This window comes from Psittacula echo (assembly GCF_963264785.1).
Source record: "Psittacula echo genome assembly, chromosome: Z".
Taxonomy (NCBI): domain Eukaryota; kingdom Metazoa; phylum Chordata; class Aves; order Psittaciformes; family Psittacidae; genus Psittacula; species Psittacula echo.
The window spans coordinates 4,569,254-4,583,775 of NC_137742.1; the positions used below are offsets into that span (position 1 = coordinate 4,569,254).

General features: G+C 44.1%; 1 protein-coding gene across 8 annotated transcripts in view; it reads left to right on the plus strand.

The window, feature by feature from the left end:
- Positions 1 to 6,025: 6,025 nt before the first annotated feature.
- EPG5 (ectopic P-granules 5 autophagy tethering factor) overlaps positions 6,026 to 14,522 on the plus strand; it is a 77,688-nt gene continuing 69,191 nt past the window's right edge. For 7 of the 8 annotated variants that reach the window (XR_013958665.1, XM_080636673.1, XM_080636675.1 and 4 more), the window contains exons 1-4: positions 6,026 to 6,130; positions 10,161 to 11,099; positions 13,076 to 13,319; positions 14,160 to 14,296. Coding sequence is in view for 6 of the 8 variants with exons in the window: in XM_080636673.1 (XP_080492799.1) it covers positions 6,071 to 6,130; positions 10,161 to 11,099; positions 13,076 to 13,319; positions 14,160 to 14,296 (1,380 nt within the window). In the remaining 2 variants the exon portion in view is untranslated. Of the gene's footprint in view, positions 6,131 to 10,160; positions 11,100 to 13,075; positions 13,320 to 14,159; positions 14,297 to 14,522 lie in introns of those variants that run through there. The other variant, XM_080636679.1, reaches the window with a different exon arrangement.

Consider the following 14,522-nt stretch of genomic DNA (forward strand, 5'->3'; position numbering starts at 1 on the left):
CAAACCAGTCTGTGATTCTATGATTCCCCTACCATTGAAGCTTGTGTACTCGGTGAGCACTGGGCTTTCACCTATGTGTGATAAACAATTGGAAAAGCTCCTATTGTTTATGAAAATTACTAAAATACACAGAGAAATCGAACTCCTTTAAGAAGTCCCGTTCCTGTGCCATTATCAAGGTAAGGGACATCACATGGACAACTTCAATTGGGATTGGAAATTATACTCTTCCCCCCCCAAAAAAAAAAAAAAGAAAAAAAAAAGAGCACATTTTGTTGCTTTCAGTCTATGGAGGCAGTTGCTTTCTCTTGCAACTTTGGTTGCAACTATGGCAGTTGCAACTATGCTTTCAGTTGCTTGAAGACTTGAACTGGGGAGCATTAGAGGAAAATATTTCCCGTGCTGTCAGTTCACGCAGCAGGAGTTACACCAATCTGCTGCCTAGTATAACCTGTTCAAGAATCCTCTCAAGCCCAGTTAAAGGGTTTTGCTCCTCATTTGTGAGTCAGTTCTTTCTTCTCATGATTGGGAATCTTATTCTGAAAGGGCTTGTGATGAGGGTCTGCCCACTTTTTTCTTGTACTCAAGCTATTCCGGAAGTCCATTGCATGGAGGTGAAGGGCTGCATCGTTCAGACAGCTGGAAAGCAAGGCAGCCTGGGGAATACTGAATTTTCTCTTGCTCTCTCTCAGAGCTTTCTGAGCTCCTTTGTAGAAGAGTTCAGTTTTTGGTGACAGAATGAAACCTGCTGGGCTTCCCTGCATAGTTCTCCATGTGTTCTGTCTATCTGTGGAGATTGGATCAGGTAAAAGCATATTTAAGTAGAGGAAGGACAGGGGAAGGATGCTTCTGTCCAAGGGGCAGTGAGGATTCAGAGGCAAAGAGTCATGCTAAAGATGCTGTCTGCCAAGCAGGTTGTTGGTGGTGAGCCCACCATGACGTGCCTTGGTATCAGGTCTCCATAAACCCCAGACTGGCCAAACCTCTTGCCCTCCTGCCAGCTCTGGGAGGGCAGCTGGAGAACACCAACTGAGCCAGGGCACTGGGAGTCCCAGAGCCATGCAAATCCTCAGCATTGTGTTTTCTTCTGTGCAGGAGGGCACCTGTACCCACCCAAACCACTGCAGCAGGTGAGTTACTTTATGGGGATTCTGGCTCCACAGAAGAACTCTGCTTTTGTTTTTCCAGATTTGTTTACCAGATCATGAGCTTTAGCTTTCTAAAGGGAATGATTTAGCTGAAGCTCCTGCTGTAAGTCGGGTCCCCACTGAAAGGTCCTGGGAAGTTGCACTTTGCCTTTGGAGGCAAGGCAAAACTTGTCACTCAGGACAAGTTCTGATCAAAGCACCTGTATGTAGGCATTTCTGAAGCTTAAGGATGTCCAAGCTTGGGATTCCACCAGTCTGCAGTCTGGGCCTTTCCCTGATTCAACACCATGAGCTATATAATTTCCAGTGGCACTTTAGTGATGGAACTTGCTAAAATGCTTTGGTTGTTCGGCAAATCAAGACATCTCTTTCCGCCTCATGCACTATTGCCTCCCATTCCTTTAACACAGGTGGGCAGTATTTCTGTCCTGTTTATAGAGTCTTGTAATGAGCACTTCTCAGAAGCAGACCTAATTTCTTTGTGCTCTGTGTTTGAGGTGAGCTTGATTATGCCATAGTTGATGGCTATGGTTTGATACATCACTAGTAGCCGCAGTAAGTACTCATACTTGATGAATAGGATTTAATATGAGATGCAGCTACACATTGACCAGGGTCAATGGAGAAAAAAAGGCCACTGATTAAGGGATGACAATTTGAGGTGACCAGCTTGGAGTGATGATCATGTCAGCATTCTGGTCTCTTGTGTGAGATGAAGCTGTGGTTTAGATGCTGTTGATCCTGTTCTGTAGGCTCTCGAGGCAGAAGATGTTGTTTTGGCCAGCATGGTGGTGTTTCCACTTGCTCACAGCCACAGAGCTGAAGTGCTTCTCCATTTCAGCAAAATACTTGAGGACTCAGATAAGTATTTGCACATTCAGAAAGTGGCTATTATAAAGCTGTGCCTTTGATCAACAACTCCTTGAACAGATATCCCAGCTTCACACTCGGGGGAAGAAAAGGAATCTAAGCTTTGCACCCAGGCACCGGAGTGATCTGTGTCAGAAAAAGTTTTTGATTTGAAGTTCTTCTAAAGTACAGGCATCTGTAAGAGGCTGGAGATAACCGAATTCATCAGGGCTGAGGGGAGTGCTGCACGATGCTTTGGGAATTCGGGCTTATGTTTAGGGCATATGTATCCCACTCAGATCTTGGGTTAAGCTTTTCCCTGTTTCTAAAGTCCTTAATTAAAGGTGATTAAGCTTGTAATTTAGGTTTAATTTTGGCCATGTCTGTCAGGGAGCTCACTTACATGAGCACTAACAATAAGCTGGGTTGTAGACATGCTTACTTGTAGACATGCTCCAGGCTTAAGTACGGATACTAGAAGCTGATTTGCATAGAATCATAGAATCGTAGAATAGTTAGGGTTGGAAAGGACCTTAAGATCATCTAGTTCCAACACCCCTGCCATGGGCAGGGACACTTCACACTAAACCATGCCACCCAAGGCCTCATCCAACCTGGCCTTGAACACTGCCAAGGATGGAGCATTCACAACTTCCCTGGGCAACCCATTCCAGTGCCTGACCACCCTCTCAGTAAAGAATTTCTTCCTTACATCCAATCTAAACTTCCCTTGTTGAAGTTTTAACCCATTACCCCTTGTCCTGTCACTACAGTCCCTAATGAATAGTCCATCCCCAGCATCCTTGTAGGCCCCCTTCAGGTACTGGAAGGCTGCTCTGAGGTCTCCACGCACCCTTCTCTTCTCCAGGCTGAACAGCCCCAACTTTCTCAGCCTAACTTCATACGGGAGGAGCTCCAGTCCCCTAATCACCCTTGTGGCCCTCCTTTGGATTTATTCCAACAGTTCCATGTCCTTTTTATGTTGAGGACACCAAAACTGCGCACAATACTCCAAGTGAGGTCTCACAAGAGCAGAGTAGACGAGCAGGATCACCTCCTTTGACCTGCTGGTCACGTTCCTCTTGATGCAGCTCAGGATGTGGTTGGCCTTCTGAGCTGCAAGCGCACACTGCCGGCTCACGTTCATTTTCTCATCAGCCAACACCCCCAAGTCCTTCTCCGCAGGGCTGCTCTGAATCTCTTCTCTGCCCAACCCGTAGCTGTACGTGGGATTGCTCCGACTCAGGTGTAGGACCTTGCACTTGGCATGGTTAAACTTCATAAGGTTGGCATCTGCCCACCTTACAAGCGTGTCAAGGTCCCTCTGGATGGCATCCCTTCCCTCCGGCGTATCAACTGAACCACAAAGCTTGGTGTCATCAGCAAACTTGCTGTGGGCACACTCAATCCCACTGTCCATGTCACCGACAAACATGTTGAACAAGATCGGTCCCAACACCAATCCCTGAGGGACACCACTCATTACTGGTCTCCAGCTGGACATCGAGCCATTGACCACAAATCTTTGCGTGCGGCCGTCCAGCCAGTTCTTTATCCATGGAGTGGTCCATCTATCAAATTGATATCTCTCCTATTTAGAGACAAGGATATTGTGTGGGAGAGTGTCGAATGCTTTGCACAAGTCCAGGTAGATGACATCAACTGCTCTACCCCATCCATCAGTTTCGTAGCCCCATCATAGAAGGCCACCACATTGGTCAGGCAGGATTTCCCCTTAGTGAAGCCATGCTGGCTGTCACCAACCACCTTGTTGTTTTTCATGTGCCTTAGCATGCCTTCCTATTGTTGCTCTACTGTTTTTATCATTAAGTGGATGTGATTTACATCTAGGCTATTGTATTTGTTATATATTTGTATATTTAAAAATATATGTATATTTTTATATGTATATATTTATATATTTTTAATATATATTTATATATAAAAATTATGTATATTTTATATAATATATAATTTTATATATAATATATAATAATAATTCATATAAACTATATATTTATATATAAAAATATATATTTATATATATAATATTTGTTGGTTTTTTTTTTGTTAGCTACATAGATTAAAATCTCCACTCAAAAGTTTCAGCAATGTCTGTGATAAAAGTGTTCCTCCCAGTATCTAGACCGTGGGACAGTAGTCCTCTGCTTCTGTAACCTAAATTATAAATACATACTTTGGCAGCACAGGAATACAGCCATTTCTGTCAAGATACCTTTTATGCTTACTTATTATGTTCTTCACATTCAGATACTTTTTTTTTTTTCCCCAGCTGTTTAAATAGGCATTTTTTACAACGCAGCTTTTAATCTCTATGAGGTTTCTATTTTTGTGCAACTCTGAAATAAGTTACTCTTTGCCATTTCATTGAAGAATGTCTAGCTCTTTTGTAGTCAGTAGGACACCTGATGCTGTGCTGGGTTATAGGTGTTAATGATATTAGATGTTTGGATTAGTGCAGCAGTCCACAGCGCAGGTACCCAATGAGAGGCTGTGCTGCCACAAACCTGCACCCCACAGTGTTGCTGAGGATCTGGAGAAGTTGCTCAGCTCTTCAACCACCTCTCCAATGAGGGGCTTGCAGATTTTTAGGTTCATGGTATCGCTCGTGCCTGGTAGGCTCTGCACACCCTCATTTGATTAACTTCTGGAAAAGAAGTCCCTTGGACTTGTTGTGACTATGTACCACTGGAAATAAACTTAGTTATTAATGTTGGACTGCAGCCCTGAAACTCATTTTCTGTCTGTATCTCCTCAAATTTCTTGGTTTTCTTGTTACCATGTACATGATCATGGCTTTCATTCAGAAGCTCATGTGCTGCAGGGCTGCTGGTCTCTCTCATATCCTCACATGCAGCATTGCTTAACAGCTCTTCAGTACCTTATGACATAGGGATGGAGGATAAGGGGACCAACACACAGTTCAGCTGTTTAAACCTGGTGCCAGGTGACTAACTTTGGAGCAGCAGGAGTTGCTGCTTGTATGATGTTCTTCAAGTTGAATCTGCATTACTTTAGTGCGTATCTAAGCAAAACAGTCCCTGGGGCTTTTAGTGCATTTTCTTGTGCGGAGAAGATGTGAGCTTAAAGATCTCTCCTGCTGCATTACAATGGACTGTGCAAAGTGCACATGCCAAGGAATCGGTGTCAATTTTCAGTTCTGAAAGACCAAGTGTACAAATATTCTGCTGAAGGACTCTTCTGTAGTCTAAGTTTTTAAATACGTATTTTAAAATTAAGTTTTGAGACTCGTGTACTGGATATCATTCTTTTAAAGGAGGTCATGTTCTCTTTTTGTCGGGGCTGGTAAACCTTCAAAACAGCCTAGGATGTTCAGTTTCTTTCTCCTGGAAGGAAGCCTATGAGGGCATATCCTTGCTCAGCCTTTACTTCCTCCTCACTCAATACGACGATACCTCTGGGACAGAACCAACCAAAATTTTAGCCTCCTCCTAGGCCCCTATAGTTAGGCCCTGCTGCAGGGCCTTATAGGAGAGGCTGGCCCCTCCACAGGTCCATATAGGGGAACCTGGCCTCCTCCTAGGCTCCTACGAAGGAGCCTGGCCACTGCCTTATAGAGGAGTTTGGATTCTTCCCTGGCTCCTAGAGATCCTGGAGATCCTAGTCTCCCATCCGGCACTCAACAGGGGAACCTAGCTCCCTGGCAGGTTCCTGTGGAGGAGCCTGGCCTCCACACATTTCTTTATAGAGTATGTTGTCCCCACCACAGGCCCTTATAGGAGGGCTAATCCTCATCTCAAAGTCCTATAGAGGGGCTTGGCCTCCCCACACGATCCTGTAGAATAGTCCAACCTGTCCTTCAGCCCTTATTGAGGAGCCTGGCCTTACCATACGAGGCTGTATCTGAGCCTACCCCAAGCCCGCCCCGCCCCGCAGCCGCCTTGGCTAGGCCAGATGTCGTCGCCCACGCCTGCGTTGCGTCCTTCCGTGCCTCATGAAGCCTCCGCGCTGCTGATTGGACGGGAGCTCTCAGGGGTGGTGTCAGCCCACCTCCTTTCCTCCCGCAGCCGCCGTGGGCCCTGTCGCAGTGGATGACAATGGCGGAGGCCGTGAAGGGGCTCCGTAAGGCCCGCGCCAAGAGCAGGCCGAAGGTACGGGAGTAGTGGGGGGACGGCGGGGAGCGGCTCGGGTTGAGGTTCCTCCGGCTTTCGGCCGTGCTGGACCCGCCGCTGGCGGTTTGTGGGGGGGCCGGTGAGCTTAGAGCTGCAGGGAGGGGTCTGTGGGGTTGTTACACGCTGTGGGACGTTCGTCAGGGCTTTGTTTCTTCTTGGGGGCTATTCTGAGTAGGTTTAAAGCGACGGAGAGGGTGTTAGCTGCAGGCCGTTTGTGTCTGTGTTTGTCTGCTGCTGGAAGCACTTAGATCAGGGGGTGTGTGCTTATCGGAAAAGACGTGCCATCCCTGGTGTTGTTCAAGGTCCTTTTGAACGGGGTTTGGAGCACCCTGGTCTAGTGGAAGGTGGCGGTGGCCGTGGCCGTGGCAGAGGGCTGGGTCTGGATGAGCTTTGGGTTCCCTTCCAACACAACCCAGTTGTGATTCTGTGTTTCTTAGAGTATATAGTCTTTTGAAATAGTTCTGCGCGGTGAGGAAGCTGCAGTAGGTTCTGTCGTGAAGCTGTAAAGCAATAGAACTTACTGGTGTTTAACACTGTTTTACTGTAGTGTGGGATGACAGTCTTACTACATCTCATATGCACAGTTTTAACTTTGGAATGCTCAACTCATGAGGCCATAGCAGTATAGAAGTCGGCAGCCTTTTTTCCTCATTAGGTGGTGCTACATTTAACAATGTCTCTTCCTAAGTTTTAATGCTGCTGTATGTTCCTTGTTCACTGTGTTGGTACTGACAGCTTTCTGAAGCCTTTGTTTTCTTTGCAGCTGTGATACACAGTATTTCAGTAGTTTGTGAAATGATCTGAACTGAAATACCTTGCCTCAGAGCTGGGTCAGATTGGAAATGTTTCTCTTAATTGCCTAACCTCTTTCATGTTGTAAACTGTGGCACAGAGAGCAATGGCAGTGAAGTCCTGGCTGTCAAAGCCCTTTGAGGATGAATTGGTGAATTAATTGACCACTCTTCTGTAAAACAAGGGTTATATCTAAATGTCAGCTATGGTTGTGATTCCAGAACAAGTTTTAGTTAGTGAGCAGGTAAAGACTGGAGGGAAAACCCGTCACAGAAGAGTAAGTGTGTCATTGTTTGTTTTGATTCAGCCCCATAGCATGTGTGCAGCAGTCACATTGTAAGACTGCTGCTTTGGAGAATCAGTTCTTTGCAGGAAGGTGGTGATTCACTGGTGACACTGCAGCTGATTAACACGTGTAGAATGACTCAGGTGGCTGCTGTCTTTGGCTGTGCCTTCCAGGTGTAATTCACTGTAAAACAATTCTCTGGCAATGGCACATGTGGGAATCCATCATTCTTCAGTATTACAATGACCCATTCCTGATATTTTTGTGGCTATTACTGTGCTCACCTCTGTTAATACTGTGTCTTGAGGGTGCAGTTGGGGCTCAGTCACATTAAAGGACTTTTCCATTCCCATGCCTCAGAAACAGCCATAATCTGGTGAAAAGCTGAATTTTCTGAGAGCTGTGAGGAAGGCTGCTCAGCTACAGACCTGCCAAGCAGTGGAGCAAAGCCCAGGGCTTCCAGAAAATAGTAGTCCCAAAGCTCAGCTAGTCCAGCACCAGCAACACAGTGAGGTAGAAAAAACCCAGTGAACCCAGAACTGGTGAAGATGAGCCTGTGTGTCTGTATGCATCTTGGTGGGAAGCACTCCTGTCATATCATAGAATCGCAGACTGGTTTGGGTTGGAAAGTAGCTTACAGCTCATCCAGTTCCAACCCCTTGCCATGGACAGGCACACCTTGCACTAGAGAATGTTGCTCCAAGCCCCGTCTAACCGGGCCTTGAACACTGCTAGGGATGGGACAGCTGCAGCTTCTCTGGGCAACCTGTGCCAGGGCCTCACTGCCCTCACAGGGAGGAACTTTTGCCTCAGAGCTCATCTCAATCTCCCCTCTGGCAGGTTAAAGCCGTTTTCCTTCTCCTGTCCCTACAGGGCCTTATCCAAAGCCCCTCTCCAGGTTTCTTGTAGCCCCTTTAGACACTGGAGCTGCTCTAAGATCTCCCCTTAAGGAGCCTTCTCTTCTCCAGCCTGAACCAGCCCAGTTCTCTCAGCCTGGCTTCAGAGCAGAGCTGCTCCAGCCCTTGCAGCGTCTCCGCGGCCTCCTCTGGACTGGCTCCAACAGCATCATGTTCCTCTTGTTTGTTGCCCCAGAGCTGGAGCAGGACTGCAGGGGAGTTCTCCTCTGAGCACTGCAGAGGGGGAGAATCCCCCGCCTCAACCTGCTGCTCACGCTCTGGGAATGCATCCCAGGATAGTGTCGTTCACTTCTGTGCTGGGAGAGGAGAGTGGTTTGGCATGGACAAGGCTAATGAGCAGGTGTCATCTTTGGCTTAAAGGCTAAACCTCAGAACATAGAACAGCAAGTTTTGTTTGCCTGTTAATTCAGAACCTGATTGCTCTTATAATTTCTCAGATGAAATCCCTGTTAACAATTATGGCCTTTTTTTTTTTTTTTTTTCCCCTTGGAATTTGAGAACTGAAAGGTACTTCGTAAATGTGAAAAACAGGCATTTTATCTAACAGTGGCATTTGGGAGGAATGCAGTGTGCTGCTGAGAGATAAAGGGAGGTTTTTTCTGTGTGAGGACTACAAGAGGGAACTTTGAGGTTGTAGCAGGGAGAGGAGCAGCATTGTTTGCAAAGTTTGTGATTCAGCACACTGTCAAAGTATGATCTAGTGTTAAAGTATGCTGTGGAAATTAATGACCTTGAGTTAATTGTTAGGAGATATTGTAACAACAAGTCCTAATGTAAGGAACTGTGAGAATCTATTTTTAACCTCTCACCTATAGATTCAGTTATCCTTGGAGTGTGTCAGAACTGTGTTGTGATTGGATACTGGAAAACACAATCTGAAAGCAAGGCCAGTGTATTGCTATTTCGTAGAGCACCTGTTATCATATGTTAAAGAAAATTAGGCTTGAGATGGAGGTTAGCTATGACCTAGATATGAGCAGTTTTCATGTGTGCCTTCTCCTAGAGGCGAAGTCATGTCAGATATTCAATGAAAGTATACGTGATCCGGTAAGAAAGTTCTGTCATATTTTCCCCCGTTATGGAGGAGTACTGAGAGCTTTTCTGAACTTCAGCTGGTTTCTTTGTCTTATTATCTCCAAAACTGGAGTGCTGTAACCCAGCTCTTTTCAGTTTCACTCCATATAAACTGGTAGGTGTACACAAACAATTTATAAATTGACAGAACACTTTGCTAATTTTATCTTGTAGAAATTAGCGTCTGATTTACAAATTGGCAAACTCGTTGCTGATCTCATGTACAATCTTATTTCCTATGCTGTCCTTTGGGAAGGAGATTAATCTACACCTTAGACTGGGTTTATGGGATATATTTACCCCAAAACCGATCTTAATGTGAAAGCAGGCAATCGATTTGCAATTTTAATGTCATTGCCAACTTTTTCTACATCTCTAACTTGTAGTTCCTGTTAAAAATAGGTATTTCAATAATTGTACAGACATTATGATGGTTTTAAAATGAGGTTGGTGGGCGCATTTCAGACTTTCTTTGTTCTGAAATTACCTTTTTGAAAATATTTTTTCAGGTACTAAAATATTTCTGTAAAACTTAAGGCAAATCACTAAACCTTTTTTTTTTTTTTTTTTGATAATATGGTGATATCTAGTTTCTTTTAGAGGTCAGGGAGCTGTTACTTTGATTATTTTATGTTAATGAAGCATTCTGTCCTGTGATATTTATAGCTTCTTTTCATAGAAATGTTGAAGCATTGATCAAGAACTGACCAAGAAAACAGACACTGATAGGCTTCAAAGGGCAGCTAAGGAACATTGATCTGTGTGGTACATTTGTTTTTACCTTTAATAGTATGATAATGTGTTAAAGAGGAACTTTTGCGGTTGTGATGTTGACAGACACTAGTTTTGGCAATGGTGGGATTGCGGGGGAGTTTAACATCATAGTGACACTGTTAATTTTGGTTTTTTTATTTATTTATTATTTTTTTTTTCCCCCTAGGAAAAAAAGAAGAAAAGTAGTGAGGAGACCCAGGTACAAGAGTCTGATGATGTTTTCCTTCCTCCTGTGGCAGAAGTGTTTTCTCAAGCCAATAAAGTGCAAGTGAAACATCCTGGAGAATTTACCGAAATTCGGCTCAGTGATGAAGTGGAGGAAGGAAAACCCAGAAGTGATGTGTGTGACATTGCCCAGAGTAATTTATCTTCAACAAATAAAGAGTCTTCAACAGTGATTCTGGAGCCTCCCGCAGATGCAGAAGAGCTCAGAGCCGATCCTTCCCATGAGGAATGTGGGGGGGATGCTGAGAAGAGTGGAAAAAGCAAGTTGGACAAACCTCACAGCCCTGTGGAGTTGGTTGCTAGCAGATCAGGAAACTCGGATTTGTTGAATAGTACCTTCCATTCCAGTGCTGCTGGCTTGCAGACAGTAGTGGGCTTTGTACAGGATAAAGGACCTGAAAATGTACAAGAAGTTAAAAATCCTCTTGTCTGTTCTTCAGAGAAGCTCCCTCGTAGCATCTCACAGCTCTCTGAGAAATCCAAAGCACATGTTCCGCGGGCAGTATTCAAACCAGTTTATCCAGACTTATCAGCTGAACTGTCCTATGAGAGACCAACCATAATAGCAGTTAAGCCACTGTTGCACAATGAAAGGCTGTATCCAGAGCTGCCTACTGAGCCAGAGCTGGTGCCATTTACCAGGGAACAGCTGAAAATCTTTGAGCCATGTTTGTGGCTGGAGAACGTTGATTCCTACACGGAGGAATTTGAAAGCATTGCTCATCAGGACAGGCACGAGTTCTACGAACTGCTCCTGAACTACATGCGCTGCAGGAAGCAGCTGTTGCTAGCTGAGGCAGAGCTCCAGACTATGACTACAGACTGCCAAAATGTTAAGGGGAGATTATGGACTTTTAAAGAAGAACAGAAAACTGTGCAGGTGCTGTTGCCAAAGCTACTTTTGAACCCTAATTAATTGGATCTGATTCCAGACATTAAGTTTACTTACTGTCAAGTTGATCGTATTTAAGCTGTTTTGTTTTGAAAGAGATGGTTGCTTTTTCTTTGTGTCTCTCCACTGACCCCCAGCAATTCACAGTGTCATCCTGTTGAGATTTAAGACAGTTTATTGTTTGTTATTTTAACTCTGATAGGTGTAGGGTAGTGGGATTCTCAGTCAGTGTTCTCTTTTGAAGTCAGATTCATTTCTGCAGTCAGTCAGAACAAGCTGTGTACACACAGTTCTGCCTGTAGCATGGGGTGAATTTTATATCACAGTACTCCAAGTAGATGCAGGACATATGTGGTGGAGGAGGACTTCAAAATTACTGTAGTGGTGATGTCCCATCTGCCTTGCTGCCTGTAGTGACAGTTTTCACTGGTGTTGTTCCTGGCTGTGCTACTGTCAGAGGTGGCAGCTGCAGAGGAGCTTGAGTCATGCTTTTGGCCAACACTGTTGCTCAAAGCAGAGGGAGGTTGAGGTCCATCCACTTCTAGTAACTGTTGCTCCATAAGTGTAGCTGTAGTTTTAGCTACTTCGAGGGTGTTCATGGCTCTCTGTAGCCTTTCTGTCTGCAAACCAGAGGGCTTTGGGGAGTGTTTTGGGACACACATCAGAAAAGTTTTTGGCCAAACTCGTTTTGTGTCACTTGTCTTTTGAACTGGATGTTACAGTGGGAGTGAATGAAATTACTCTGGCACTGTGATGCTGTTTATAGCCAACATGTCACGAAAATTGTCCAAGGGTGCTAAATACCAGTGTATGTGGTAGCTTTTGCTACTGTTTCTGTGAGTGCAGTGCCTCTCCTGTGCAGTTCCTCAGAACTGAGACACTGAGAGACATCCACTGAACAGATATGAATCTTCCTTTTTACCAGGGACCAACAATGAACTTCACAGGACTCTCAGTTTTGTGCTGATCACTTTCTACACTGAAAGCAGTTTTGTCTTCACTCATACATCCTCACTGGTCATCATACAGTTGGCTAAACTTGCTGCTTGCTTTATTCCATTCCAGTTCACTGTGTATTTATTGTATGTCCAGAATAATTGTTTTTACACTAATTTGGACAGAGCTTTGGGTGATGTGGCCTAGTGTGAGGTGTCCCTGCCCATAGCAGTGGGCTTGGAACTGAATGATCTTCAGGTCCTTTCCAACCAAAACCATTCCATGATTCTAATTTAAAATTCTTATTCTACTAACTTAGAAAACACAGGGGTATTCAAGCTAAGCTTCCAAAGTGCTGCTTCTGAAATATATTTTCTGTTGCATAAAAGAAAAACAGGAATGTTATGTATTCTGGCTTTCTTGTGCTGAAGAATGAAGAGATCATAGAATCAGATAGTTTGGAAGAGACCTGTAAGATCATCAGGTCCAAGAGACAGGGCAGAGGAAGGTTGGCCTCAGCTTTTAATTCCAGTTTGGGAAAAAGTTACTGTAAAGTTAACATCTCAGAATTTTAAACATAAAATGGAGAATTGCTACAAATGCTCAGTTCTGGGAGCTTAGAAACAAATATATCTTTTTCAGTATGTATGTTAGCTGTAAAATACCATATCCAAATATTTATCTTAATTTATAAAGAAGCAGGTGTGCTAAGTGAGAATGAGACTTGGTTTTGTTCACATCTGTCAGTGTTACAGACAAGGCACTTCAGGTCTGTTTCTAAAACTGAGTTACTGAGGGTTTATAGAGTTATTTTTTCAGAAGTCGGAGATGTGAATCTTCCATAATCAGTAGTCTAAAAAATATATATGATGTTCTCAAATATGTCTTTTCTACTTATGTATTGTCCCCTTTTATGAAAATTGTGAAATCTGTTGAGGAATGGATTATGTCAAGGTTAATTTCTGTAAGCATGCTTGACCCAAGAAAATGGCAGAACCACTTACATGAAATAATTGGTATCTTTCCAGGGTGTCTGTGCAGATCAGTGCAAAGTTACGGGTCACCATCGCTACCAGACAGTGGAGCTGAATGACAGTGTGTTGGGGGAACTGAAAAGGCTGTTGGAAGCGAAAGCAGAGCACGTGCATCAGACACTGGCACTGCACTCGTACACTTCGGTGTTGTCCAGGTTGCAGGTGGAGTCGTATGTCTACAGATTGCTCAGCAGCTCATCCTTGCTGAGATCAGTGGCTCTTCAGCAGCAGGAACAAGGTGTGTTGCTGGCCTGGATCACTCCCCATGCTGTTCAGGGTGCCCAGGACCTTGTTCACCTGCAGTTTGGAGTCTTGTGGTAGAATTTGTGTACTGGAGTGTTTCTCTTCTGATACTAAAACCTGCTGAACTCATGTAGGGATCAGAGAAACTTTGTTGTGACAGGAAAATCTCAAGTGCTGTTATATTATCCACTTGGAGAGTGGGAGCTGAATGCAGGAACGCTTTCTTCTTCACACCAGATGAGATGGGACACTCGGACTCCAGTCTGTTGTTGTCAAAGGCAATGTATAATACAGTGCCTTTTCTAAACTGATTATGCACAATTCTAAAACCAGCTGGGTAATTCTCCTCCTTTACTGTCTCTTTGAAGGCCATTTGAAATCTTGCAGTGCTAATACTTAGAAATCCTGTTTTTCATCCTAGGTGTATTACTTATTTGGATTTGTTACAGTATAATATTTTTGCTGAAGGTATTCCTCCCCCTTCTGCCCTAGACGTCTATCCTTCATACTCCTCCTCCCTTTGTCCCCATCTCCTAGGTGGTTTATATGCATGGTAAATGATGGTTTGTACAGTTTCTGTTGAGGGAAGGCCTTTTATGAGAGCAACCATAGTGTATTCTTCCTGTAATTAGTGTCTGGTGCTTAATTGTAAGATTATATAAAGTCCTCTACATAAGTGTTCTTCTTTGTCAGATTTAGCAAGCAGCTGTGTTGAAATATCTTGGTATCTATAGATATAGAGAGGAAGTTTTCAATATAGCCCCAAAACCACTACTTTCACAACTATTATGAGAGCTGCTCATCAAAGCTCCTTAATTCTCTTTTTAATTTACAGTTTCAAAGCAGTCAGAAAATCTTTCTTCAGACTTGGGCCACTTGAAGGAGTGTATCAGCGTCCTTTTCAGTTTCACTCGCAGAGTTATTGAAGATCCTCAGTTCCAGAGTGACCTTCTCATGTGGCTGCAAAGACTGGTGAGGGAGTAAGCATGGATGTATCTGATCCAGCATGTAGCATGAATTTGGGAGTGATTTCTACAAGTGTTACTGTTTTTCTCACTGTCCCACATGCAGTGATTTTCTGGGGGTTTGTTCTACTTGAGGAACAGAATCTGTTAGAGAATCTTTAGAATGAATTCACTTGTCTGTTGAAGTCATTGGAGGTCAGCAGCATTAATGAGGGCTGGCACTTGAGCGATCA